At 47.1% G+C, this 27,242-nt stretch overlaps 1 protein-coding gene across 3 annotated transcripts; it reads right to left on the bottom strand.

Moving 5' to 3' along the window:
- Positions 1 to 531: 531 nt before the first annotated feature.
- crb1 (crumbs cell polarity complex component 1) lies at positions 532 to 27,242 on the bottom strand. Of its 3 annotated transcripts, XM_064332042.1 has the most exons (11): positions 27,043 to 27,242; positions 22,040 to 22,558; positions 14,877 to 15,803; positions 13,914 to 14,467; positions 12,942 to 13,107; positions 11,553 to 12,468; positions 10,161 to 10,202; positions 9,511 to 9,633; positions 7,413 to 7,539; positions 3,069 to 3,106; positions 1,629 to 1,710 (listed from the first exon to the last, which is right to left on the bottom strand). In XM_064332042.1, exons 1-11 carry the CDS (start codon positions 27,119 to 27,121, stop codon positions 1,704 to 1,706), a joined length of 3,498 nt encoding a protein of 1,165 aa, XP_064188112.1. In that variant the 5' UTR covers positions 27,122 to 27,242; the 3' UTR covers positions 1,629 to 1,703. The 3 variants fall into 3 exon arrangements, with proteins under 3 accessions (XP_064188111.1, XP_064188114.1, XP_064188112.1); XM_064332041.1 differs by lacking the exons at positions 1,629 to 1,710; positions 3,069 to 3,106 and adding an exon at positions 532 to 1,200 and having other exon boundaries at positions 27,043 to 27,241; XM_064332044.1 differs by lacking the exons at positions 1,629 to 1,710; positions 3,069 to 3,106; positions 22,040 to 22,558; positions 27,043 to 27,242 and adding exons at positions 532 to 1,200; positions 18,015 to 18,465.

Raw genomic sequence — 27,242 nt, 5'->3', positions numbered from 1 at the left:
CGGCTGAAAGGGACATTTTTTTGATGCAGTGTCAGACTCATTTTTTTTCTTACAGCTTTTTTTGTTGCTCAGAAAGTACGGTTTAACTTTGGGAAGGGAAGGCACATGCCTCAGAGGAGCAGTTGAGGCGATCAGGCAAAGGTATTACGGTGGACAGGTTCTTCAGTTCTCTCTCCAGAGCAAATAAAGGCGCCAGTAAAGACTTCCATTATGGACTGACCAGCTCCACTAGCTGCAGTTTTAAAAGCTGGTCAGTGTGCTTAATTACTTTAAGACCAGCCTCCACATGCAAATAGCAAATGTTCCCATCAGAGGGCTGGCAGACTGAGTTGGCTGAATGGTCCTCAGAATACTTTGTTTACAAATGCATTCATTTACAAAATAAATTTAAAAAAATATTGAGAACAATACACAATAGGCAAAGAAGACAATAACAATTTAAACTCGGGCCAAAGCAGTAAAGAAGGACTTCAACTAGTTTACATAAATTAACACACATTAATGACACACATAGCACATTTGACATTCACATATAATCATAAATTAAAGTGCACACAACACTGATTTTTTTATTCTAAATCAAACATTACCCACTTCATTGGTTGAGGTCCATTGGATATGAAATATTCAGGCTGCATACTGAAGCAGTTGACAGAAACCACTTTTTTCCCCCTTTAGAGTTGAGCCCTGAAACTAAACCTGCATAACAGTGAGGCTTCTCCAGTCTGATTATTTCCACGAAGAATCACGTTAACGCCTAAGATACTGTACTGCCACCTTATTGGCGGCTACGTAAAGATAACTAGCAATACTTTCAGAAAATACTAACATCGCTTGATCAACGGCCTATTCAATTGGCGGTATGGAAGAGAAAGCGGACAGGTTGATGTTGCTAGTCCCCCTTGTGTCACTCAAACATGGCCTCCTACCTTAGCACGCAGGGCAAACCTGCATTAGTCGGCGTGTGTTTTTTGGGGCTTATATGAGTCTCTCCGTGGGCGGAGGCTGCACCATGTTCCACATCTCCACCCTGGAGCCCTCCTTCTCCTGCCGGCTGGGGCTGTAGGTGCCGTGGGTGGCCCTGCGCCGCACGGCGACGGCCACGGCGGCGGCGGCGGCCAGGGAGAGGGCGAGCAGCAGAGCCACGGACGCCACGGAGACGGACAGCAGGAGGCCGCCTCCCACGCCCTCCGCCCTCAGCTGGAAAAGGGTCCACAAATCGAGCACAGTCAGCACCCGCCCATCAACTGGACCTACAGTATCCACACTATTTAGCTTTTTTAGGTTTGTTTGGGATTTATGGGTTTGGGATAAGCTCTGTTAAGACGGGACAAAGGAATGGATGCTAATGCTATGCCTGAAGCACTGCCGTGTTCTGGAAGCGTGCTACAGCTACGTGTCTGTATTCTGTACGACCAGACCCTCCCTGTTGCGTCTCCCATCAGAAAGCAGGCATGCGCTGGCGTGTCCCGCCCGGCGAGCCTGGCACCGTCAGACCAGGCGCTCCGGGCACGGCAGCCTCCCCAGATCCACCTGGGCGCCGGCGTCCGGCTGCTCGACGCCGCGGGGGTGGAAGGCTCCCTCCGTATGGCCCTTCTCCAGCATTTTGACACACATAAAGGCCAGCACCACCACTATGATTACAGCAGATCCAGCAATACAGGAAGCCAGAATGGCTACTATGCGTGATCCCTTTGGAGCGCTCACTGTCTGCAGGGAATCACACACACATACGGGAGATGGTAAGGTACAGGAAGTCACACACACATATGGGAGATGGTAAGGTACAGGAAGTCACACATACGGGAGATGGTAAGGTACAGGAAGTCGCACACACATATGGGAGATGGTAAGGTACAGGAAGTCACACACACATATGGGAGATGGTAAGGTACAGGAAGTCACACACACGGGAGATGGTAAGGTACAGGAAGTCACACATACGGGAGATGGAAATATACAGGAAGTCACACATACGGGAGATGGTAAGGTACAGGAAGTCACACACATATGGGAGATGGTAAGGTACAGGAAGTCACACATATGGGAGATGGTAAGGTACAGGAAGTCACACACACATATGGGAGATGGTAAGGTACAGGAAGTCGCACACACATGGGAGATGGTAAGGTACAGGAAGTCACACACACATATGGGAGATGGTAAAGTACAGGAAGTCACACATACATACAGGAGATGGTAAGGTACAGGAAGTCACACACATAAGGGAGATGGTAAGGTACAGGAAGTCACACACACATAAGGGAGATGGTAAGGTACAGGAAGTCACACACACAGGAGATGGTAAGGTACAGGAAGTCACACACATGGGAGATGGTAAGGTACAGGAAGTCACACACACATGGGAGATGGTAAGGTACAGGAAGTCGCACACACATGGGAGATGGTAAGGTACAGGAAGTCACAAACATACAGGAGATGGTAAGGTACAGGAAGTCACACACATATGGGAGATGGTAAAGTACAGGAAGTCACACATACACATACGGGAGATGGTAAGGTACAGAAGTCACACACACATACGGGAGATGGTAAGGTACAGGAAGTCGCACACATACGGGAGATGGTATGGTACAGGAAGTCACACACACATACAGGAGATGGTAAGGCACAGGAAGTCACACACATACGGGAGATGGTAAGGTACAGGAAGTCACACACACGGGAGATGGTAAGGTACAGGAAGTCACACACACGGGAGATGGTAAGGTACAGGAGGTCACACACATATAGGAGATGGTAAGGTGCATATTACTAGAACTAATGCATAAAAATAAACTTAAAGACTCTTCAGTGTACATACACACTGCATGAATACTGCTGCCCATATTTGAGCTCATTTAGGAAACTAACTTTCTCCCTGGATTTACAATTACAATATGAATCTAACTTGTGTTGCACATTACTACAGTAAATATAGTGGTTTATCTGGTTTAATTTTCAATAACAAGCAATATAAACCATAACTGGCGATGGTCTAACCTCTGAGATAAAATACACGTTGCCTGTGGAAATAGCAGCCCTGTCCTTTTTTATTAAGAACTTACATGTGTATTAGCTGGGGTCGTGGAATTGGAAACCTCAGCTGTTGAGAAATTAACATTTTTGCCATGTAGTTAAATCTGTATACCGAGGATTCTATAATGAGTGAATAATATAAACAGAACTGCATACAGTATTTCACAAAGGATTTGCACATTTAAATCTGAGAAAATGTCACCTTTTCCATAGCATGATTAAAAATAAGATTAAGTATATGAGCACTTACTTGAAATAAATATTGTATTTTTGTATATACCAGGTGTCTATTCTCAAATGTCCATAGCGTACAATAATAACACTGCTACCAACTGCCAATCGTGGAAAAGTAGAGAAAATATGGATATCAAGTCGCTATATAACAATGTAATTACCTTTCAGAAAAGCAAAGTTGATCTCCAGGAAAAGAATCAAGTAAATAATCCGGCACATCTTTGAGCCGTTTGTTTCCAGCAGTAAAAGAATTTCGGATGAGGACCACACCTGTGCTTCCTAATTCATGTCAAGCCTAACTTAACATCAGTCCTCAGTGTGTCACTTCATCCAGAAGAATAACTGTCCTGTTTGTCAACCAGTCCGTTTCTCAGAAAGGCTTCAGCTTTCTCAAATGCCGCCCTTTTTGCTGAGTTGCATTTTGGGAAAAGTGCACGCCTGATTTTTGCTGGCTAAGCATGTTGCACAGTCCTTAAGATTGCACTCTCTATGTCACAGAACACCTGCGAACCATGTGCACCTGGCAATCCCTGAACCCCAAAATGAATTCTTCATTTCGATACGAAAAATATTCAGTCGCTTAACATTCACTGAAGGCAAGTTTTCAGGAACAATACAGAGTGACTTTGAGTCGTATACTCTCACTTATCCACACTACTCACTGTAATGACCACTCAAACTGGCTGCAGTCTCAGGTATTTGGTGCGAATGTCTGTTCTCTTGTATAACCCACTATGTCTACATAGGACTGAATTATGAACATACGCTAATACATTCATAGCGCTATGAAGCCTTTTGTATGTTTTCTGTGCGTACTCTCAGAGAAAGCAGACATAACCGTGGCACATTCACGCAGTGGGATCGTGCTGCTTGCTGCAGCTCATAAAGGAGCCTGCCTTTAAAGGGCATGTCACGTGACTAAAGGGGAATTAGTAGCTCCTAATGTGATTAGCATCCTCTCTCCAGAAGCACTCTGGGCTACTAAACACAGTCTGCAATGACAATGGCCCCGTCCCCCCACGATACAAAACAGTATTCCACGCAAGCATTTTTTTTTTTTGCGTTTAAGAAAATGCACTGCAGGTACTGTAAATGGTAAGCTCCTTCTACTCTAAAAAAAACTCATTTATCTTGTTGAGGCTGGACATACATAGTATACAGAGATTCATTGATTTTTTTAAAATCGGAAATTAAATATGTTTTAAATGTAAAAAGTTTAATAAAGATATGCATGTTTACAGCAATCATTTTACCTCACTGCAGGTTAATGTTAATTGCTATGGAGTATGCTCGCACCATTCAAATTGTATGTAGCTGGATGTTTAAGGTCTGATCTCAGCTGTTTCTGAGGTCCCAGAGTGGCCGAAAAGGCTTTGAGGGGAAGTAGGTCATGATTCCAGGTCACGGTTCTTTGGCCTGACGCAATCACACTATCTTAGGAACACCAGAAACAAATGAGCACAGCAGAATATTTACGAGACTTACTGTACTGTATGCAAACCGCCTTGCTCAGGTTTGTAACGGAACTGTTCCAGCTGGAATTCAAACCAGCAGGTCTAGAGCACGCCCTCCAGGTAATTACTCTCAGAAGCGTACGCAGTGCATTTTACTGCAGTGAAAATAACACTCTTTTGAGGTCACCTAGGGGAACTCATTTCTCATTTGAAACTGTTTATATGAACAGTTGCAAGCCTCAGTGGAATATCGTGCTGTTTTAAGGTAGGGCACGGTCAAACAGCTGATTTGACAGTGTGAAGGCCGGTTTTACCAGTGGCATGTTCTCTAAAATGCCATTACTGAGGGCTTCTTACTCAAGTGAGATGTCCTTCAAAACTGCAGCAGCAGATTAACTGACAGAGCCTAAACTGCAACCGAGGCAGTAAACAGTTGTTGGACGGATGAATATCATGAAGTATGACTGCTTCAAATGCAGTAAAAACCCAAAATACTAAAGGACATTTTCAAAAGATGAGTGAAAAGAAGAGTAAAAATGACAGATCAAGGACAAAAAGAATGAAATAATAGTTTATTTGATGACAAACACAACATAGTGTAAAGACAAGATGCCACACAAGACATGAGAGGAGAGACAGTCCTGTCAGGATTACAGTCACACATAAATAGTAAGTAGTAAACAGACAGAGTCGATGTAGATGTGTGTGGAGACACTATATGACAAATGGAAGAATGGGATGAAATTTCACCTCTTTCATACATTCAAAATAATTAGTAAAAAGCTGAAATTTGTTAGAATAGCATACCAAATCTAACAGTTCATTTTTTTTGTGAAATAATTGTGGGAATAATTCCGTTTTTTTGAGAAATCACTGTCCCATCCACATTAATGTTTGCATACTTTACTATTGCCTTCTTTAAAATAAGGATTTATGCCAAGAATGTGGACTGTACAAATGATACATTGCATAGTCTTCGCTGAAATGTGGATATGTGGGTTCCCCCTTGTTTTTATCATAAATGGCCCAATTTGACAGTTCAAATTCATTCAGAAAAGCTCATACATATTTCTTGTATGAGGGTCTCTCCTAAGTTACATAATAACATTCCCAGTCATATTACTGAATTCACAGGCTCAACAGATATACCTGCAAGTATGATTTCTGAAGTATTATGTAGCTTGTCTTGTCTTGTAGCTTAATGTGGATTTCTGTACACATGATCCTTACACTATAATAATCACAATGATTATTTCATCCTGGCAGTGTAAATTCATGTGATGCTTATGGTCCTACAGTAATGAAATAATACGACTTTCCAAATTATTAGAGGTAATCTGAATCATTGACTATAAATTTCACCTTCATTTGCAGTTAGGATATAACTACTCTTCAAATGGGCAATTCATATTTAGAATAAATGTTGTTCTGAAAACAAGCACAGTTCACATTTTATTTGACCCCCTCCCCCCATTTCATTACTACAAAATAATTTAGGACATGCAACTAATCTGAACACACATGCAATACGTCACTGAATGATTTTGCATGCTACATAACAAAACTATGACAAGTGAATTTAAAATGTTGAAAATGTCCTTTTAATGAATTTTAACATGTTCGTCAAGCAATTTTCTTCTAATTGCATTTTATTTGAGGGTCTAGTCAAGAATTATTAACACCTAAATTCCTTACACAATATAGTCAATCATGCAGGCATAAGGCACAGGGATCCTCCCTCCATGCTAAGCCCAAAGTAGGCAGTGCCCACTAACTAACTGATGGGACACATGCATTCCATGATATACTGTAGCAGCATCTATTTAAGGGTATGCTTTTATTACTTTACATGGTACCAAATGTACGTTACTTTACACAGTACAAAATTTAGTGCTGGGCCAACAATGGAGTGTCAAATCTACCTGCTCCCTGATGTTAAGACACATTCTTATGTTCTATAGCGCCATTTTAATGTAGCTACAATTTAAATGACTGATGACAGAGGTTTACGTCTATGAACTGCACTGTTTGGCAGAATTCAGCGTCCGGTGCGTGACCATGTTCGTCATCTCCGTTTACACAGATATCTGATTCTGCCGACAAGTCGGATTTCTCTAAATCGGATATAAGCGGTCATCGCTTTACACTTAATCTTTAATGAATTGCTCATCTGATTAAAAGCGTGTAGGCAGAGATTTCATTTCTCCTAATGTTCCATCCGACCTGATGACTAGCTCTACACCAGCATCCCTCGTGAATCCCACGCGCTCATTATGGGATGTCATTTGTCAGCGCAGTGTCGGTGACGGAAGACTCAGACGAATACAGGGCCATTTCATTCGCGTCTGAAACCGGTCGAATCCGACCCAGACTACCTCCGGACGTGATCTACACGAAACCTCAGAAATTGGGGCGGGTGTCATAAGGAAGCGTGAGCAAGGCCGCTGCGAGCAGGCGTGCTGCCCTGGCCCCGCCCCCTCACTCCCCGGCCCCGCCCCCTCACTCCTCGGCCCCGCCCCCTCACTCCCCGGCCCCGCCCCCTCACTCCCCGGCCCCGCCCCCTCACTCCTCGGCCCCGCCCCAGTCCACCTCGGGGTCGTCGTCCAGGCGCAGGATCAGGTAGGACAGCAGCTGGAAGAGGTTCTGCCACAGCAGCATGGACACGTAAAAGTAAATGTCGCTTACGTCCACCTGGCACACCTCCCCGGCGAAGCTCATTTCGCAGACGCACTGGAAGCGGTCCACCAGGTTGCGGCAGTAGCCCCCGTTCAGGCAGGGGCTGGACCGGCACTCGTCCAGCTCCAGCTCGCACCTGCAGAGGAGCGCCGGGGCGGAGGGTGAGCCCGGCTCGAAGGTCGCACACGGAAACGCGTGACGGACGCGCGGGTTACACGTGCGCGTCTGTCTGACATGTCAGACAGGCGCCGAGCAGAGCGCTGGAGTGAATAAGAGGGATGGGTCTGCGCCAGGGAGTGAAACCAGAGTGCAAATTCACCCTTCTTATTCACAGTAACAAAGGCTCATGTTCATTCTGAACATTAAACATTAACAACGGAGCAACAACTGTGTCTAAGGAAAAGCCTGCTCTGTATTTTTCCTCTCTATGTTTCAGCCTATCCCAGCTGATTATTTGCAGTCATTTGTTATTTTCTGACAGACAGGCGAGTGTTTGAGGACACAGCGTATGAAAGGGCGGGTGGGGTGTGGAAGGATGCAGCGTATGAAAGGGCGGATGGGGTGTGGAAGGATGCAGCGTATGAAAGGGCGGATGGGGTGTGGAAGGATGCAGCGTATGAAAGGGCGGTGGGGTGTGGAAGGATGCAGCGTATGAAAGAGCGGGTGGGGTGTGGAAGGATGCAGCGTATGAAACAGCGGGTGGGGTGTGGAAGGATGCAGCGTATGAAAGGGCGGGTGGGGTGGGGAAAGGAGACTATGAAGGCGGTGGGTGGCAGCGTATGAAAGGGCGGAGTGGGGTGTGGAAGGATGCAGCGTATGAAAGGGCGGTGGGGTGTGGAAGGATGCAGCGTATGAAAGGGCGGGTGGGTGTGGAAGGATGCAGCGTATGAAAGGGCGGGTGGGGTGTGGAAGGATGCAGCGTATGAAAGGGCGGATGGGGTGTGGAAGGATGCAGCGTATGAAAGGGCGGTGGGGTGTGGAAGGATACAGCGTATGAAAGGGCGGGTGGGGTGTGGAAGGATGCAGCGTATGAAAGGCGGGTGGGGTGTGGAAGGATGCAGCGTATGAAAGGGCGGGTGGGTGTGGAAGGATGCAGCGTAATAAAGGGCGGTGGGGTGTGGAAGGATGCAGCGTATGAAAGGGCGGGTGGGGTGTGGAAGGATGCAGCGTATGAAAGGGCGGGTGGGGTGTGGAAGGATGCAGCGTATGAAAGGGCGGATGGGGTGTGGAAGGATGCAGCGTATGAAAGGGCAGGTGGGGTGTGGAAGGATGCAGCTATGAAAGCGGGTGGGGTGTGGAAGGATGCAGCGTATGAAGAGGCGGGTGGGGTGTGGAAGGATGCAGCGTATGAAAGGGCGGGTGGGGTGTGGAAGGATGCAGCGTATGAAAGGGCGGTGGGTGTGGAAGGATGCAGCGTATGAAAGGGCGGGTGGGGTGTGGAAGGATGCAGTGTATGAAAGGCGGGTGGGTGTGGAAGGATGCAGCGTATGAAAGGGCGGGTGGGGTGTGGAAGGATGCAGCGTATGAAAGGCGGGTGGGGTGTGGAAGGATGCAGCGTATGAAAGGCGGTGGGTGTGGAAGGATGCAGCGTATGAAAGGGCGGGTGGGGTGTGGAAGGACGCAGCGTATGAAAGGGCGGTGGGGTGTGGAAGGATGCAGCGTATGAAAGGGCGGGTGGGGTGTGGAAGGATGCAGCGTATGAAAGGGCGGGTGGGGTGTGGAAGGATGCAGCGTATGAAAGGGCGGGTGGGGTGTGGAAGGATGCAGCGTATGAAAGGGCGGGTGGGGTGTGGAAGGATGCAGCGTATGAAAGGGCGGGTGGGGTGTGGAAGGATGCAGCGTATGAAAGGGCAGGTGGGGTGTGGAAGGTTGCAGCGTATGAAAGGGCGGGTGGGGTGTGGAAGGATGCAGCGTATGAAAGGGCGGGTGGGGTGTGGAAGGACGCAGCGTATGAAAGGGCGGTGGGGTGTGGAAGGTGCAGCGTATGAAAGGGCGGGTGGGGTGTGGAAGGATGCAGCGTATGAAAGGGCGGGTGGGGTGTGGAAGGTGCACTATGAAGGGCGTGGGTGGAGGATGGTATGAAAGGGCGGGTGGGGTGCGTTCTCACCGGTGCCCGGTGAACCCCGACATGCAGTCGCACATCAGGCTGGTCTCGCTGCAGTTGCCCCCGTTGAAGCAGGTGTAGTTCTTCTGCTCGTCGCCGCAGATGGACACCGGGAGCTTGGGGCGTCTGGGAAGGCGGAGGGAAACGGGGTCAGGCGCCGGCCTGGCTGGCCCGGCACGTGAGCGGCTGCTGACGCCGCCGCCGCCGCCCACAGCGGCTCACGCGCCCGTCGGGTTAATCTGATTGGCTTTCAGAAAGCGTTACTGCTGAAACTTCGCGGCCACGCTGCACGTGCGGAGCTTCCACTTTCTATTTTAGGACTTTAATTCAAGCGAGGGGGAGAGGAAAATCCCACCCGTGCCCACTCAAAACTAGCCGCCGTACCGGCTTTTACATTCTGTGATGTATTCGTCATCATTCGATTTCCATTTCTCCATCTGTTCTCCTCACCGAAGGTTTTAAAAGTCTGTTAATCAGAGGAGTGTGCAAAATGCACGCCATACAACTTAATCTGTGGAGGTGACAATCCAAAGGAATTTACTCAATAAGATACTGCAAAAAAATGAAATAAAATACAACACCCAGTGAACACACCTGAGACGAAAAAATATATTTTTTCATAAAAAACGCCAAGAATGGAACACAAGACTTACACGTGTTTGATGATGTACCAGGGAACTTCCTCGACCTCTACGCTGAAGGGGGGAGAAAACACAGAAGCGAAATAAGACAAAAATGCTGTTTTGACGCGAGTGAAAGAAGCGTGCGCACAGCGCTCTACCTACAGGACGTGCATCTCTGCCTTCAGCGCAGTCAGGCTCCTTCAAAGGCTCTCCTCGCTGCGCGCGATGCAGCTACAGAGAGAAACGTGTTTGCTCGGCAAACGGATGCAGCCGCTCCCCAGACAGAGCTTCCAGGCACGCTGCAGATCCAAGCCCAGAGAACAGCAGCGGCATCGCGGCAGAGGAGCCGACTCAGCCCTCGCTACAAAGCGCTAGCCGCTTAGCTCAAGCATTTTACACATTTTAACAGACGTCGTAGCTCATCTTCTCCATTTTCAAACAGTTGAATGACACCGATAAAAGAAATCACCATAAAGTACAACATTTGCATGATCTCCGTGTATAGATATGAGCATACTAAATCAGTCGCAAGACTATTTTGTTTCCTTTTTGGGAAGCTGCTATTGTCCCTTTCATTTTGTTGATAAGATCTGACTGTATGATAGGTGAACACAGCAGCTTGAATATATGAAAAAAGGCAAAAGTGCACTGCTGTGATTTGGGACTACTGCCACTAGTCACAACTTGTCCAACATCTTTTTGGGGTTTTTTTCTTCATGAGAAATGAATTGGAAATTAACCAATGTTTGTCATTTCAATCTAATATCCAATTGAGCAAAAGCCTGAATCTAGATGTCCAGAAGGGTGGAAATCTAGGCTGAGAGGCATTTTGACATGAACAAATTAGGTTGGCCCCACTACAGCGCAGGTTTTACCCGGATATGGCCTTGCTATGTTCTAGCTGGGCTGAAGACTTTCACTTTCCTATCAAATGTAGCTGGGTTTTCACCCGGTTACCTTTCACGACGTTTCCCCAACTTTTCATCGACTTTTCACCACAAAACTGTCCCCTGGGTCCGAGCCCCAAGAGACCTCCTGAACCCGCAGCCCACCACACCATCCAAGTCCTGAACCCAACATCGTCCGCCGCTATCTAGCTACCGCCTTAGATGCTTTAGACTAGATTACATGCTTTGGACTGATTTGAAAATTGACTGACTGACTACTGCTCACTATGAACTATAGAATAGGCTCCCCCTGTTGAGTTCCTCTCAAATTTTCTTCCTATTTGTATCAATAAGGGAGTTGCCCCTGTCACCGTAGGTTTGCATTTATGGGGGATTTAAGCCAGGGTCTTTAGTGAAACGCAATACGCAAATGTGACTGATGTGTATTTAGCGTGTTTATGAGTGTGTCTCCAGTGGGGCCTGGTGCAGCACTAATGGAGCAGGCTGAAATGGCGGCGGGGGCGGGCGGCCTCACGTGCAGAGAGGCCCGGTGTAGTTCTCCGGGCAGAGGCAGGAGTAGCGGCCGGCGGCGGGGAGGCAGGTGCCGCCGTTGGCGCACCCGTGGCCGCGGCACGCGTCCAGCTGGTCCTGGCAGGCGGCGCCGCCGTAGCCCGGCTCGCAGACGCACCGGTGCGCCGCCGCGCCGAGGAGGCTGCAGTTGCCGTGGACGCAGGGGCCGGAGGCGCAGGCGTCGGCGGTCTCGCAGCGGGGCCCCGCCCAGCCCGGGGGGCAGGCGCAGCTGAAGGAGGAGGGGCCGGGCAGGTCGCGGCAGACGCCCCCGTTCCGGCAGGGGTCGGGCGAGCAGGCGGCGGGGTCCCGGCAGCCGGTCGGCGCCGCTCCGGGGGACGTCCTGACGAAGCGCTCCTCCTGAGGCCTGGGGAGGCTCGCCTCGGACTCGCCGTGGTACGGCAGCGCCACCCCGCCCACCGCCACCGTGCTCAGGCACCCCGCCAGGCCCCCCGCCGCCCCGGGGCCCCGCCCTCCCAGCAGGACGACCGCGCCCTCCTTCAGGAAGTCCAGGTTCCCGGCGACGGCGGCGGCGGACGCGGCCGGCTCCTCCTCCTCGTCCACGCGCAGGGTCCACCCGGAGGCCTGGGACCTCGGGGACGTCATGGAGAGCCCGGCGGAGTGCCAGCGTCCGTCGCTGACGGGCCCGCGGCTCCTCAGGCTCAGCGGGAGCGGGGCGTCGCCGCTCAGCAGCTCCAGGAGCAGGTGGGAGTCTCGCACGGACACCGTGACGAACTCCCGCCCCTTTTCGGCGTGGAGTATGACGCCGTCGGCTTTCCTGGTCCGGACGCTGAAGGAGATGGTGGTGAGATTCCTCAAGATCCCCCCGTTGCTTCTGTAGGACAGCACTCTGCCGTCGTCATAAAACGTTGCATTGGAAATACCTACGCACATGACAGAAAGCAAAAACATTTAGACTTATTAGGGCACTGTGGACTGCCTTAACAAGAAAGTTACTGATGTGTTTACTAGACAGGTGAAGATAGCAATATATAGTTTTTTTCACTGAATAAGACCCAATAATCGGGTTTAATATGTGTAGTTTGATGGAACTGGGCTTGTAACCTAAAGGTCGCAGGTTCGATTCCTAGGTAGGACCCTTTAGCAAGGCACTTAACCTGCATTGCTTCAGTATATATCCAGCTGTATAAATGGATGCAGTGTAAAATGCTATGTAAAAAGTTGAGTAGGTCGCTCTGGATAAGAGTGTCTGCTAAATGCCTGTAATGTAATGTGCTAGATCTAATGCATTCATGGGGATGCAAGGGAGATGTGGCATTGTGAAGAACTCCGCTCAGTGATGAGTGATCTTCTTCAGGCCAAGCGTAGCCGCGGGAGACGGCGGGCGGGCACTCACACTCGAAGCCCCGGGGGAGGGGCTGACAGGCCGCGGCCGGCGGGCAGGGCCTCAGCTCGCACCACTGCACCTCCTCGCAGCGCCGCCCTGCTGTGTTGGGGGGGCAGGTGCAGGTGAAGTCGTCCCAAATGGAGTAGCACGTCCCCCCGTTGAGGCAAGGGTTTTTCTGAACGAGACAGGGAGAGCTCCCTTTAGCTTCCTGAGAGGCTACCTGTTACATGCTCCATTCCACAGGCTTTAAATTAGCACTGTCCACACGCAGCACAAACGTTTCACAGGAAAGAAAGGAGTGTTTTGCACCTTTAAATGCTTCACATTTTAAAATATGATGAATTATATGGTCAAAGCACAAGTATACCTACTGGCAAAAGGCAGTAGCCTAACGTATAGGCATCATACAGACAGGCCTTTGGTTGCATCCAGTGTTGAGGCATAGATTTAACATTAATGTTAAGCATTGAAGTTAATAAGCGTGGCTCAGAATGACGTCTCCTGCATTTCTGATGGTTGTATTGGCCATGGCTTTATGAAAAGAGCGGCTCGATACTGTTCCTCACGGGCCAGAACGCAGAACTAAAGACTCCTGAGGAGGAGATGCCCATGCAGTAAATGCAAATGGCCGCCATATATCAGCAAAATAGGCTTATTACAATGAAGATGGGAGAAAACTACACTATTATGGGAAAGTGCTTTTCTTTCTTCTTTTTTTATACCAGACATAAAGACAATTGTTGCTTACAACTGTATAACAACCAAGACCACTGTTACCAGTCTTGCAGATAATGACAACTAGAAAATCCCTATTCTGTATTCTGGTAAAAATCGTAATAATAATAATAATAATAATAATAATAATAATAATAATAATACCATTAAATAGTACCAAAAGTAAATGAATGGATAGTGAATGCAGACCAGCTGAAGTGAGCTCTGTTGCCAAATGAAGCAGCAGTATTCCTGAGGGAAACTCACGCTGCAGTAGTCGTCTCCAGCACAGCCTCTCGCCACGCTGACCAGGCGCTGCAGGGAGTAGCCGTCCACCGGGGTGCCGATGGGATAGAACTGCATGCGCCTGGAGTTGAGCCGCAGGTCCTGGACGCACCCCCCGAAATGGCCTCCGAAGGGCGCCGCGGCCCGCCGGTCCGCCAGCCCCCCGACGTGGACCAGGTCCCCGGGCCGCACCCGCAGGTCCCCGACGGGGGCCGCTCCCCGGGCGCGGCCGGGCTGCTCCAGGCTGGCCTGGCCCCGCTCCAGCCGCACGCTCACCAGGTGGAAGCTCCCGTCACTCACGGGCTGCTCTCCCCACAGGCCCGCCTCCTGGTGGCCGGCCTGCACCCGCACCCTCCCGTCCTCCAGCCACGCCCGCAGGTACGGGCCGCTGCCGTTGGAGAGCGTCCACAGCAGCCCGGCGCGCTTCCTGGTGCGGACGAACGCCGACACCGCCACGCTCTCCCCGGGGTCGTCGTCCACTCTGAAAACGGCGTAGCTCGGCGAGTCCTCCTGTCCGAACCGGCCCGTGATGTATTCTGAAGAGGGAACGAGAATCAAATTTATCAGCCTGTTCAGTATTCCCAATACACACAACACTACTCTGCAACTCACTGCGTTTTCTGAATACATGATTTAAAATATACATATATATATATATATATAGAAAAGCATTGTTCCTGAAAAAAAAGTTTTTTGTTCAAAATCTGTCAGTGATTGTGCTAGCCCATGCTGCATCTTTGGAACGCAAGACATTTCAAAATTTGCTTGCGTTCTGAAAGAATAAAAATCTTTTATTAACTCACAATAATTAACACTACAAACATATTTTCAGAATTTATCGTGAAGTAAAATCTGAGAAATGGTGGCAGGTGCAGGCAGTGTGCGCTGGTGTGGTCGTGGTTCTGAAGGCGGTGGGTCCTGCACAGGCCCGCAGGCCGGCCTTACCCTCCGAGCAGTTGGGCCCCTCGTGCGGCCGGCGGCACTCGCAGCGGTAGCTCTGCCACAGGTTGACGCACCGGCCCCTGTTCTGGCACGGCGCGTCCGCGCACCTGTCTCTGTGGCTGCACCCGGGGGTCACGTTGACGGCCGACCCCGGCGGCCAGTTCTCAGGGACCACCAGGCGGGAGTCCACCCGAACGTCCCGCAGGCACCCGACGAAGTGGCCCGGGTCCTCGTCCCCCTCCGGGGCCCCCCCGAACACGGTCCTGCGGAAGGCGGGCTCCGGGTTCTCTGGGTTCTCCGGGTTCTCCACGCGGAGGGCCTCCTCGCAGAGCTCCGCGCACCGCGCGTCCAGGAGCCTGAGCCGCAGCAGCCCGTCGCCGAGCGCCGCCGCCGCCGAGTGCCACTCGCCGTCGCTCACGTTGTGCGGCAGCTCCAGGGCCAGCGTCGGGCCGCCGCCGCCCCGCCGCAGGGTGAGGCGCAGCCGCCCGCCCGCCAGCTCCAGCCCCAGGAGCGCCTCGGCGCCGCCCCTCCGGAACATTCTGCCGTTTTCCAGCGCGGTCCGGAAGCTCAGCGCCACGCTCAGGGGCGCGTCCCGGTCCGCGGGCGGGGCGCGCAGCTCCAGGCGCCCGCTGGTCTGGAAGGAGAAGGCGGTGGCCGTCTCGCACCGGGGGCCGGCGAAGCCGCCGGGGCAGCCGCAGCTGTAGCCGTGCCGGCCGGCCCTGAGGGAGGGGGAGCAGCTGCCGCCGTTCCGGCAGCCGTGGCCCTCGCAGCCCCGCAGGGCCTCCGTGCAGTTCTCCCCGCCGTACTGGAGCCCGTCCCGGCTCTGCTCCGGGCAGTGGCACGTGTAGCCTCCGCCGCGGTTTTGGCACACGCCTCCGTTCTGACACGGGCTCCAATCGCACTCGTTGACGTCCTCTTCGCACAAGGCACCTAAGCAAGAGTGGCATTCAGAAACCATTTTGGACACTTCACATTTTGTATTTTTGGAACTAAACAAAGAAACTTTATGACAATGCGGACACAGATCACTACAAACACAATTATATTGTGTATGGCACAGGTACAAATAAACTATTATTATTTGTACTTGTGAATTACTGATTCATTCTTTGTATTCCAAATACAGTTGTACAAGATTATAAACACCAGAAGATACAGTAAGTACAAGCAGAACATAACACAAATATGATACCAGCTGAAATTTCTCACTTATTTCTCATTTTAAATAGAATAACATTACTCAAATAAATATAACAAAGCCACCATATAAATGTTTTATTGAACACTTCTTTAAGGATCATATGTAATTTTATTCCTTTAAATAGCCATTTATTTGGGTGATGGAGACCACAGTTTTTATGCGCAAATACATTCACATTTCGTGTTTGCTCCTAGAATACCTGAGGGTTGAGTTATTCGCCATTCACAAATTTATGGGGACAATATCTCCACTGAGGGGACCAAACAATTGGAACCAACCAGAAACAATATTAAATGACACTGACACATAAATGCAAGCAGATAACACAACATCTGAGATTAATAACTGGACCTTGCTGCAGGCCGCCTGCTTCTTTATCTATATATATATTTTTTAAACAACTTTGGTACCATTTCTGTATTTCCACAGTTAGCTCAATAACAACAACATTCCACAGTAAGCAAAGTCAGCTAATCATTAAAAAAAAAAAAGCATTTAAAAGGGCATGACTCCCACACTGTACTAGGGAATGTAGCTGCGCAAACGAAAGTCTGCATAGATTAAGGAAACATAATGTGATAATTATGATTTTGATAACGATGCAAATTAGGGGCACAGACCGGCATGTCATCAAAATTAAGCAGCCAATTTTTGTTATCCTTAAGGGGGCATTAGCTCAATGCTAGAACTTAGATCATGCACTATATACCATGCTAAATGACAAATGACTGCATGCCAAACAGGGAAAATGAAGGAATTTGACATAAATATGACTTAATTACCGTGAACATAATTTGGCAACCTCAAACCACAAACAATGACCCTAAGTATTTGTATCAAATGCACCAACTGGACAGTCCACGCAGAAGGCCTGAATACAAAGGAAATGTGCTTATCTAGTGGGTGTCATGGTTTTACATAGTAACATAACATGGACAGAATTTGCAGAAGAGTTTATGTTTCATGCCCCAGAGAATCTCTGTGCGCAGGGACAGTTTGATTCGGTTTTTTTTACAATTACCATTTTACTTCACATCAGTATATCTCACACAAGAGACTTAAAGAGTATCGCGCTTTCTGGCAGTCATTTTCGTATGGTCACGCGGCCATTCAAATTCTCATAGAAGCGATCGAAACGCATGTTTGTGCGCGCTTCCACAACATCAGAATTGAGCATCTATATCAGGCTCCCCCAGCACATCCAGTGCTTGCTACACTTCTGACAATAAGCTGAATTCCCAGCTGGATGAACAAGCAATGAATGTCGATTGTGTGCTCGTATCTTGATAGGAGGCAGTGCGTCCTTGTGTGCGTACAGGGAGATGAGAAGCTTGTTGTATAATTGGCAAATGATTAAGGACAACCTGGGATCGCGGTAGGGTCCTGTGGCAGGTGTTCAGGGATTACTCTGTAGCCGTGTCCCTCAGCCTCGCCAGCAAGCATGTTATGACAAATGAACTCTAACTCACTCTTTACATGTCACTCTTTACATATAGCCTACTCTAGTTCATCCTAATGAGGCAATAGCATGAGGTTTGACCCTTGCGTCCAAATGATTAATCTAGGCTACATATAGAAAAAGAGAAGACCAGAGCCAGAAGTAGTACCCCCCCAAACTACAAGCAACTTCAGTGATAGCCCATTTCATGCCGACCCAAAAATAACTAATATCATCTTTTTACCATTTAGACTAAGTGCCTGCTCATTGTAACTTCAAAAAGGATGAAAACTGAGATGCAGAAGCATACCGTTGTCTACAGTGTACAAGATCGTACAACTTAAAATCACGAAATCTTAAGATACCGCACGTAAGTAAAGCAATTCCAAGAATTCCTTATTCACCCCTTTCTTTCTTCCTCAGAAAACTCTCCGCGGTGCGCATAAGCCCTTCAGATCGACATCTTACACAAGAGCTAAAACTATGGAGGGAACAACATTACCTATGCCGAGCAAAAGGAGGCTCCAGCCCCAAGCGGCCGATCTCACCATCGCTGCTGCGGGTCAGCAACCGCACGATCTCTCAGAAACGCTGCAGTTTGGAGAGTGGCTTTCGGCTGCTAAGGCCATCCCCGGGGACAGCCCTCTCAGCTCTCAGTTCTCCGCATGTCAAACTGACCGCCTCGGCCCTTGGGTCTTCCCGAGCCTGATCCGAAGGATTAGCTTAATGCAATTTAAACATCTTACAGGACGCCAGGGTTGATTTTTAGAAACAAATTTTGAACGTGCTCCGCACATCTTACCAGGCGGGCCCAAAAGAAGGACGTGGTTTTATATCGGTAAAACGGACTTACAGCGGTAATAGGGCGGTACTACCCAGGGGTTTCTTAATTCAACGATCTATTTGTTACTGATTCAAATGCTTTGATAGCCAACCCACTGATACATGTGCGGAAGAGGCTACACACATCAGGGACGGCCCGTAGGTCTGTGTGCTCACGGGTTACCTGTGAATCCAGGCCGACATCCGCACACAAAGCCAGCCGCACGCCGGGGGTCTAAGAGCTCTGGGAGCAGGGGCTCGGCCCCACACAGCGCTTTCCGGGACAGCTCAAAGCACCTTCCTCCGGAGAGACAAGGGCTGCTCCCACACCCACTGATATCCGCTTCACAGTGCCTACCCTCGAACCCTGCAGTAACATCTGAATTAACATCCGCCCCACTCGAGTTGCCCTACGCACAGCAGACGTAGCCACAGCTACGTGTCTTCTGCTCTGTCGTTACGAGGACGAACACACACAAATAACTGCACTTCTGTAATCGTACTACACGGTGACGCCCTGCTGTTACAAACTCGACAGGAACAAAACAGGGCGGCATGTATTTCCGTACATATCTGCAGGTTTGGCGACGATCACAATGCCTTAGTGCTTATTTTAGGCCCACTGTATGCCGCTTAACTTCAGCCACAGGCATTAGCAGAACTGAGCTAAAGCTGTTGAGGCAGGAAGCCAGCTGGGAGCTAGCTGTAATCTCCCTGGCTGCTCTTGACACAGAAACAACAGATTTTACTCCTGTGAGAGTACAAAGTGATTGGCCAAATGACCCTATTAAACCCAACAGCAGCAAGGAGTCTAAAGGCTCTTTAAAAGTTCTTTAAAAGTTCCAAATTCGCTGAAAACCAAGGGGAGGCTCTACTTTCAATGACTCTAAAGTACCTGGCCAGCAGCTGCATGTGTAGTTCCCATGATTCTCCTGACAGAGGGCGTTGTTGAGACAAGGCTGAGACATGCATGGTGTAATGGGAATGTCACAGTTAAGGCCCACGAAGCCTGACAAGGAGCAGTTGCAGCTGTAACTAAAAGGTTGGAAATTTAAGTTCAGATGCACAGAGACGTTTTCATAGGTAGGAATGCTCAGTAAGTACAATATTTTCCCCCACAATTAATTTCCCTAGGCCCTTCCCATGGCTTTGATCATTTCTGCAGAAACCCCACACAATCTCTTATCCAGCATGGCACTGCTAGGCACACAAAAATTAAGAATGAATTACTATATCTGAAAACCGTTTTATACAATGGAATGCAGGCAACCTTTTCTTCTTACCTATTCACCCCATCTATGCAAATTCCTCCATTCTGACACGGCAGACTTCTGCAGTCATCGGTGTCGACTTCACAGAAATCGCCTCCGAAACCAGCCTTGCATGTGCAAGAGAAGCCGTTCGGGTGGTCATGACAACTGGCCCCGTTGAAACAGGGCTGTGATTGACACTCATCCATTTCAAGCTCACAGCTGGTGCCTAGAACATTGAGAAGGGCCAATGGAGCAGGTTTCTGCAATCAGTCCATGTTTCATCCCTGCAACCATCTGGATGAGCAACACAGTAAGGCGAAGATTGCTGTGAAATGGATTACTTTTTAGTACTTGAATTTGTGGTATGGTGGACGTGAGCAGATGCTGATTTCTTTTTGGATTTCTGTTATTTTACAGAGCAGAAGTGGATAAATTAATTGCATAACACCAGGTGTTACTTAAACTGGTTTTCCATAACACATTTATACATTGTATATGCATCCAGTTGCTCTGTTTTTCATTAATTACTTTCCATGCGTTAGTTCAGAACAGAGCTCAGAACCACTTTGACGTTTTAGCAACAGGTGGTGTACTGTTGGACTGAGGGAGTGAGAACCCTTAGCTTGACTGCCTAATCAGCATGGAGGTAATTAACTACCTCTATGTCCCAGACGACACAACACATTACACACATTTTCTGTGGCCTTTTGGTATTTTTTTTGCCTTTTGAATTTTTTTAATTTTTCTACGTACGCGCCACACAGTTGATCTAAAATATGTTTTATAAATGAGGCCCCAGATGTAGTACCTAGTATGAAAGTTCACAGATGTCCTCTATTCTACTGCCCGCTTGTGGAAAATAACACGGAGGCCAGCTTAGAGGGAGCATCGTGTGCATACTGCGCCCGACAATAAGCAGCTTATTTTTGTGAATTATAGGCAAATGATATTCGAATACATTCGAACGCTAACTAATTACAAAAGCTAATATTCAAACTCAATTTCATAGCACTTTCGACAGCCTTAACACACACATCCAGGATGGACAGAAAGGTATAATGTGCATTTGTGCGTGTGTGTGTGTGTGTGTTACCTAGAAATATGGACCTGTTGTTATAATATAATATTATAGTGAGCATCAGGAGCGTCTTGTTGGACTCAAATAGAGGAGGTGGGAATCTTGCCTGTAACTGACAAGCATGGCAATTACCTGAGTGGTTCATTTGAAAAGCAATCCCCATGTTTTCTCTGCATTGTGCATCACACTGTGCCTTTCTCTTTCTTCATACCATTACATTTGATGTGCATTATGAAGGAATTCCATCTTTCCATTCAAAGAGGAAAACAACACATTAACTGTATACTGAAACAGCTTTGAGTGTAACAGGCAATACAGCCTAGGGAACAAATTTCATAAGTTCTGTGCTGATCCAGGAGCATTTAAACCACAGAGATCAGATTACTGAATCATTCATCATTATTTCCAAACACCATCCACAAGATAATCTGCCTGTATGAGAAATATGAGGCACAGTATGTGACCAAAAATGCAATAAAATTGGTAGTCATTATACCTACTGTATATTATTAGTATAGATTCTGCAGACAATGACTTATTTTTCAACAGAGAAAGTAAACATAAATGGGCTAAAACTGTTTGAAAGGTAAGATTTCTGTCTCTTAGCTTCCAGCTCACCAGCCCCCGATTACTACACACAAATGTCCTTTTTAGAAATGGGAATCACACACGACAGATCACAGATCAGGTTCAGCTTGAGTGGAAACAGGTCAGAATTTTCACCGTGCTGTTGCTCAAGCAACATCTATGGGATTTTTGTTGTTGGGGAAAAATTGTTGCAGTAATGCAGAGTAACCACTAGATGGAACCCTTACACTCAGATTACGTTACATTTATTTGGCAGACGCTTTTATCCGAAGATAACATATGAGCTAGCAGAGAACAACTTGCTGTTAATTGCAAGATAAGCTGAGGCTGGCTTTCTGAAATTGGTTTGTTCCAGACAACTGCCACAGATAGTGCAGTCTGCACAGACATATGCCCTACAGGCTGTGGGGTGGCTTCTCACTCAAGCCAGGGCTGTATTCCATTGCATGCAGCTTGTAGGTCCAAATATCTTTCTATATTAAAGCACAGGTTCATTTTCTGGATCCTTTAAAATATTATTGCAAGACAATGGTTCCAAACATACTGCTAAAGCAACAAAGCCAAAAACTGTAAAACTCGCCAAATCTTTCACCTGATCTGAATTCAAATGAACATGCGAAAACTTAAGGCAACTAGCCCCTGAAACAAACAGGAGCTGCAGTACAGGCCTGGTAGAGCCAAATCAAGAAAAATACATCACGGAGCTCACTGCATAAGGCCGATGCCTAGGTTGCGTCGCGTGACCATCAGTGGGAGTTTGCACAAACAGGTCGTGATGCCGCTCACCTGTGTAGCCGGGTCCGCAGACGCAGACGTACCTCCCGATCATGTTCACGCAGGTGGCTCTGTTCTGGCAGGGCTGGGAGGCGCATTCGTTCACCTCGATCTCGCAGTGCCTGCCCTGGAAGCCTGGCACGCAGAAGCAGGCGTACCCGTCCGCCCTGCCCCGGCACGAGGCCCCGCTCCGGCAGGGGCTCGGCGAGCAGGCCGCGCCCTCGCCCTCGCCCTCGCCGCAGAAGCTTCCGGCGCACCGCCGGACCAGCTGGTCGCAGGAGGCCCCCGGCGCCCCGGGCTGGCACCGGCACAGCAGCTCTGAGGAGTTGGCGGCGACCGGGCGGCACGCGGCGCTCTCGTGGCAGGAGAGGGGCTGGCACAGCTCGTTGGACTCTTCACACCGTCCGTCCGGGTGAACGGTTACAGAGGACCGGCAGTGGCACAGGTAGTCTGTGGGGACCTCCTTACACAGAGCGCCATGTTGGCAGGGCTTGGAAAGGCAGGGAGACGGGGTGGTCACCGGAGACGTACCTGGAAAATCGATACAGCGAGTGTCTCGGGTGTTACGCGGTCTTCATCACAGCATTCTCAAATCACCAGTTATGCTCAGGCCTGAGCCCAATCAATTTATACAGTAATGCTAATAAGCGCCACTCAGTTCAGTTCAAAGCGCTGTGTAAATCACGCTATGTATTCGCTCCGCTGCATTAGAGAACCATGAAACAACTACAGCAAACAATCAGACAATCGGGGTTTCCCAAATACAGAATATAGCGGGTTTGGCAATGTTTCCCCAGTTAAAATGATCTGTACTGTGCTGTCTCTCTATTATAAAATAGACCATGACAAGCCAAATGGTAAAATTGATACAGAACATGTACCAAGGGGGACTCTACCTCTGTGTTATAAGGTTGTACCACATGATAATGGTACAACCTATGCAAGAACTCCAAAAAACAGACATGTGTTTATGCAATCCTAACAACATTCTTCCTTTTGCATATTTAGCTTGATAAGACAAATAAGACAAATGTATAAACAACAACAAAAAATCTATTTAGGAACCTTTTCTCAACTGGCAACAGATGTTATATGCAGCAGTCAACTGGTTATTTGTTGACATCACCTTGAAGGTATGTTTCAATATTTGTATCCACACAAATAGTCAACATTCAGTCCATCCTCAGCATGATTCTGAAGAAAGAAATCAGTTTCCTGACTCTCTTATTTTGTTGGCACTGTTTAAATAGAATCGTCAGTGTTCAGGGAATAATGCTGATCATTCTGCTTGGGAGAATTCAGCGTGACTGACCTATAGCCTATTACATGCTTCCTCCTGAACACAGGCTACTTAGCATTTTCTGTGTGATTCTTGGGCACAGATCATTACACAGACAAGAAGACACGGCTTTCTTTAACTAGTCTATCTTAGCATTGTTCCACTCTTGGCTTATTTAACTTTTCATCACTGTCATTTATTTAATTAAGTACAATTATGGCACACAAAGTCGGCTATCATTTAGGAAGACAGGGTTAATGTGTTGTGATGATTATACTGGACTGAAAATGAGGCAGTGGTTTTCATCACAGAGTGATTGTCCAGAGGTCTGGTTAAGACTGTTGCTGTTAGATCACCCATTCCAAACAATTTAGTTCAACTGCGGCTAATAATAAAATAAAACGGTTACACGTAATTAAAAATACAGACAAATTACAAAATTGTAGAAAACTATTGGACAAACGGGGTGTGAGATTTGTTTCCTTTCAAAGGTGAAAGCTACATATCTGGAAAAAACGAGAAGGAAGGGTCTAAGGATAGAGGTGCAAAAACATGCTGCGATTCTTGTCCTGATGATTCTGAAGAGCTGGTGTACTTATATTTGAATTTCCTATAGCCTAATATAATGGCAGCTTTAAACGTACCACATACTTTGCGTGTTTAATTCTAAATAAGCCAAGGAAAAACTCTCTGGAGCCTGCTCTCTTATAATAAGACTATTTATTACAACCAGATATTTCTGAAAGATTTCCACTTTCAATTTGTTGAACAAAGCTGTAATGTAACCACTTAAAAATGCAGCCTTCCTGAGACAAACCCCTCTTGCTTCCTGTTTTGAGCACAAGGACATCTGCAAACTTCAGCTTCTCACAAAGCATCACATCATGCTGCCATGACAACCAATTGCATGGTTCCATTCCTCAATTTTCAGTATTGCCATGGTGACCGTCTGTGGATAGAAGTCAGTCATTTGAAGCATTTATCCTGCTATTCAGCCTGGCCTGTTTTATGTTCCCTAATCAAGAGGGTAAATGCAGAAGCAGCAGCTAATGGCACACACAAGCCATCAAAATGGCAGTTCTTCATATGGCAAAGCCAATAAATGTTATTCGTATTTATTTCTTTTACAAAAGATATTATTTTTTAAAGTAAAAACATTTAAGTTCTCCAGGTATACACAGTACACAAGTGTAAACACCTCCGTCCTTGCTTCATTCTAAAGCAAAAATGATAGCCTAGATGAAGTAAAACTATCTGAACTCAACTTCAAATCACACCATACACAAAAATCCAAATATTTTGGGTTTATTGAAATTAACGTGGGAAATTTGTCAGCCGAAGATGAGTCGGTGGCCTTTGAGGAGCTCATTTAAACCCATCTGGAAAGCCTTGCCACACTCCACACATCTGCATCATATAGGCCTATGTCATTGGTAAACCTAGACCTGGTCTTTACTCAGGGGAACAATTTAGACAATTTAGACCTTAACCGTGGCTGTGAGATAATGTAGAACGTCCAGATGTGATTCAGGTTCTGGTATTGTTTTAAACCACTGCATTACATTTTAGGGATTTAGCAGTTCCTATTATCTAAAACAACCTACAAAAATTACATTCTTTTGTATATTTACTGAATTCATTCATTTTAGGCACCATGCTCAAGCATACAACAGCTGTGCCCCAGCTAGGAATTAAACACAACCTCAGAGAAAAAAAAAAATCTTTTATTTTAATTCCCTTTGCTTAATGCTAAAATAAACACTTAGCACAATATTTTTAACTTCATTAATCTAGTAATATAGGTAGAGCTTGGATCATTAATGGGAGGTCACCTGAACAGGTGCTAAATGAGATGTGCATGATGTGCATGACAAGGGGATTGAGCAATGACATGCCTGTTGCAGAGCCCCATCACATAGGCCTATATCACATATCTGACATGGCAGCATGCCCTGCGCCTCATTCTACAGGTCAGAATGTGAGACAACATCAAAGGCAAGTTACTTTTACACAGAATCATGACTCCCACTGCTATAACACAAGCAGCAGAACAAATGAGTTCACAGCATCAAAAATGCAATGGCAGGAAGGCATATAGGCTAAAGCATTAATAAACATTATAAAAATTCTACAGTGCCATGTGTCCTTGAATTTTCATATATTACATATATTATCCATAAAACATAATGAAATAATAACGGTAATGGAATAGACACATTTGGTTCAATTGCCTCTATTTGTTTTAGCTGCCACCTTGGATTTTACTTCGCTTGGTGCACCCTCAGGTTTCCAGACACAAAAACAAACAGTGATGTTTCAAACTACTTTCGATATGAATAGGAGTAAGACCGATTGTCTGTAGTGGGGGGTTGCCGGTTCAACCGCCTTTGGCATCAAGTGTCCTTGAGCAAGACACCTATCCCTACCTCTAACTGCTCTGCGAAAAGAGGCATCAATTGTAAGCGCTTTGGATAAAGCATATAAATGATCCATTTACATTTACTTTCATCTGAATTTGTGTAAAAATATTTCTTTGAGGGGATGTACATTTTGCATCGTTCACATTTCTGTTAGCCTGCTAACGTAATTCTGCAAAAGTAAATTCACGCTCTTTCACATGACTTGTAATATTACCTTTCCTTGCAGGGAACAGGGCCTTTGCAGCAAATATTGTAGCTGCCAAAATGATAATATGCCCACTATCCGAAACTATACATTAAAAATCTCAAAGGTCACAGAAGTCTAGCTCTGTAATCAACCATCTACCAACTTCCTGCAGTAGCCAGATTCCTTTTGAATGCAAATGAAACACAAGTTACTGTGTCCAGAGATGTCATCATAAAAAAGGCTTTTCGTTGACCATATGGAAGGTGTCACGGTTCTATCTGATGAATGCTTATACTAGTGTGCTTGTTTCAGGAGCGATAACAGGAAACACATTAGTTGAAGACAATTTATTGTGACAGAATTAATGTCCACCCCCCCATTCACTGCATGTCAAATTGAATTCTCTTGTTAACCACTTTCATCTGTCTGTCTGGATCCACTGATGCTTAACAAACATCGTGAGAATCTAAAGCGTGGTGAGGTCACCGTTTCTATTCAAATGGAAATTAAGGGCACTTAGAATAATACACAAAGACGTACCTTTCCAGGCCTATATATATATTGTATATGTACGGATATATTTGCATCAGTCAAAGCATAAGTTCACATGCACAACAGCATTAGCCTCCGGATTATCAGCAATGCCGAAATACTCTGTAATAACAGCAGGGGACCCACAGTATTAGTGGAGAGTAGGCTCTTGGATGGCAGCCCTGGGTCTGGGCGATTCATCTTATTAGTATTCAAATCAAGCAGTCTCAAATCACAGACGCACAATGAACGACAAACTGAGCGAACAGTTCAGTCTCCATAACGTATTAAGGTTGTAACACTGACCCAAATACAGTTTAACAGATAACAACAACTATTAAGTCCACAAATGCAGATATACTTGTTCCAAAATTCGGCTCTTGACATAACTACCACGATTTTTCTTGGCTTTCGATCGTGAAAGCTAATAATAATAATAATAATAATAATAATTAAACGTACGCTACTCTACGATGTATCATATTAGCTTGCTAGCTATAGCATATGATAGGCTTCTATGTTCGCAGTCTCGAATAATCCAATAGTCTACTTTTTAAAGCAAAATGAACAAATATAATAGGTAAAGGGTCGCACTTACTTTTAGTCCATTCTCCAAATGCTAAAATTAGTAAGAGGAATCCAGGTATTTTAAATCTTGGAGATGGTGAGAGTGCCATATTCGAGAGGAGAAATCATCCTGTTCGCGGTGTGCTGGACATGTCGGCACTGCACTTCTAACACACATCAGGTAGGGATATGCCAGTCGAAAGGGGCACGAGCCTCCCTCAACTGGTCGCA

This window comes from Anguilla rostrata, chromosome 4 (assembly GCF_018555375.3).
Source record: "Anguilla rostrata isolate EN2019 chromosome 4, ASM1855537v3, whole genome shotgun sequence".
NCBI lineage: Eukaryota > Metazoa > Chordata > Actinopteri > Anguilliformes > Anguillidae > Anguilla > Anguilla rostrata.
This window is presented reverse-complemented; position numbering and strand designations above follow the sequence as displayed.

Bases quoted from the DNA above. Each gene is read 5' to 3' on its own strand.
- crb1 (XM_064332041.1), bottom strand. From the start codon at position 27,121: ATGGCACTCTCACCATCTCCAAGATTTAAAATACCTGGATTCCTCTTA. The intron at 22,559-27,042 runs GTAAGTGCGACC...TCGATTTTCCAG, and splicing joins ATTTGGAGAATGGACTAAAA to GTACGTCTCCGGTGACCACC. The intron at 15,804-22,039 runs GTGAGCGGCATC...ACTCTTGCTTAG, and splicing joins CTGCGGACCCGGCTACACAG to GTGCCTTGTGCGAAGAGGAC.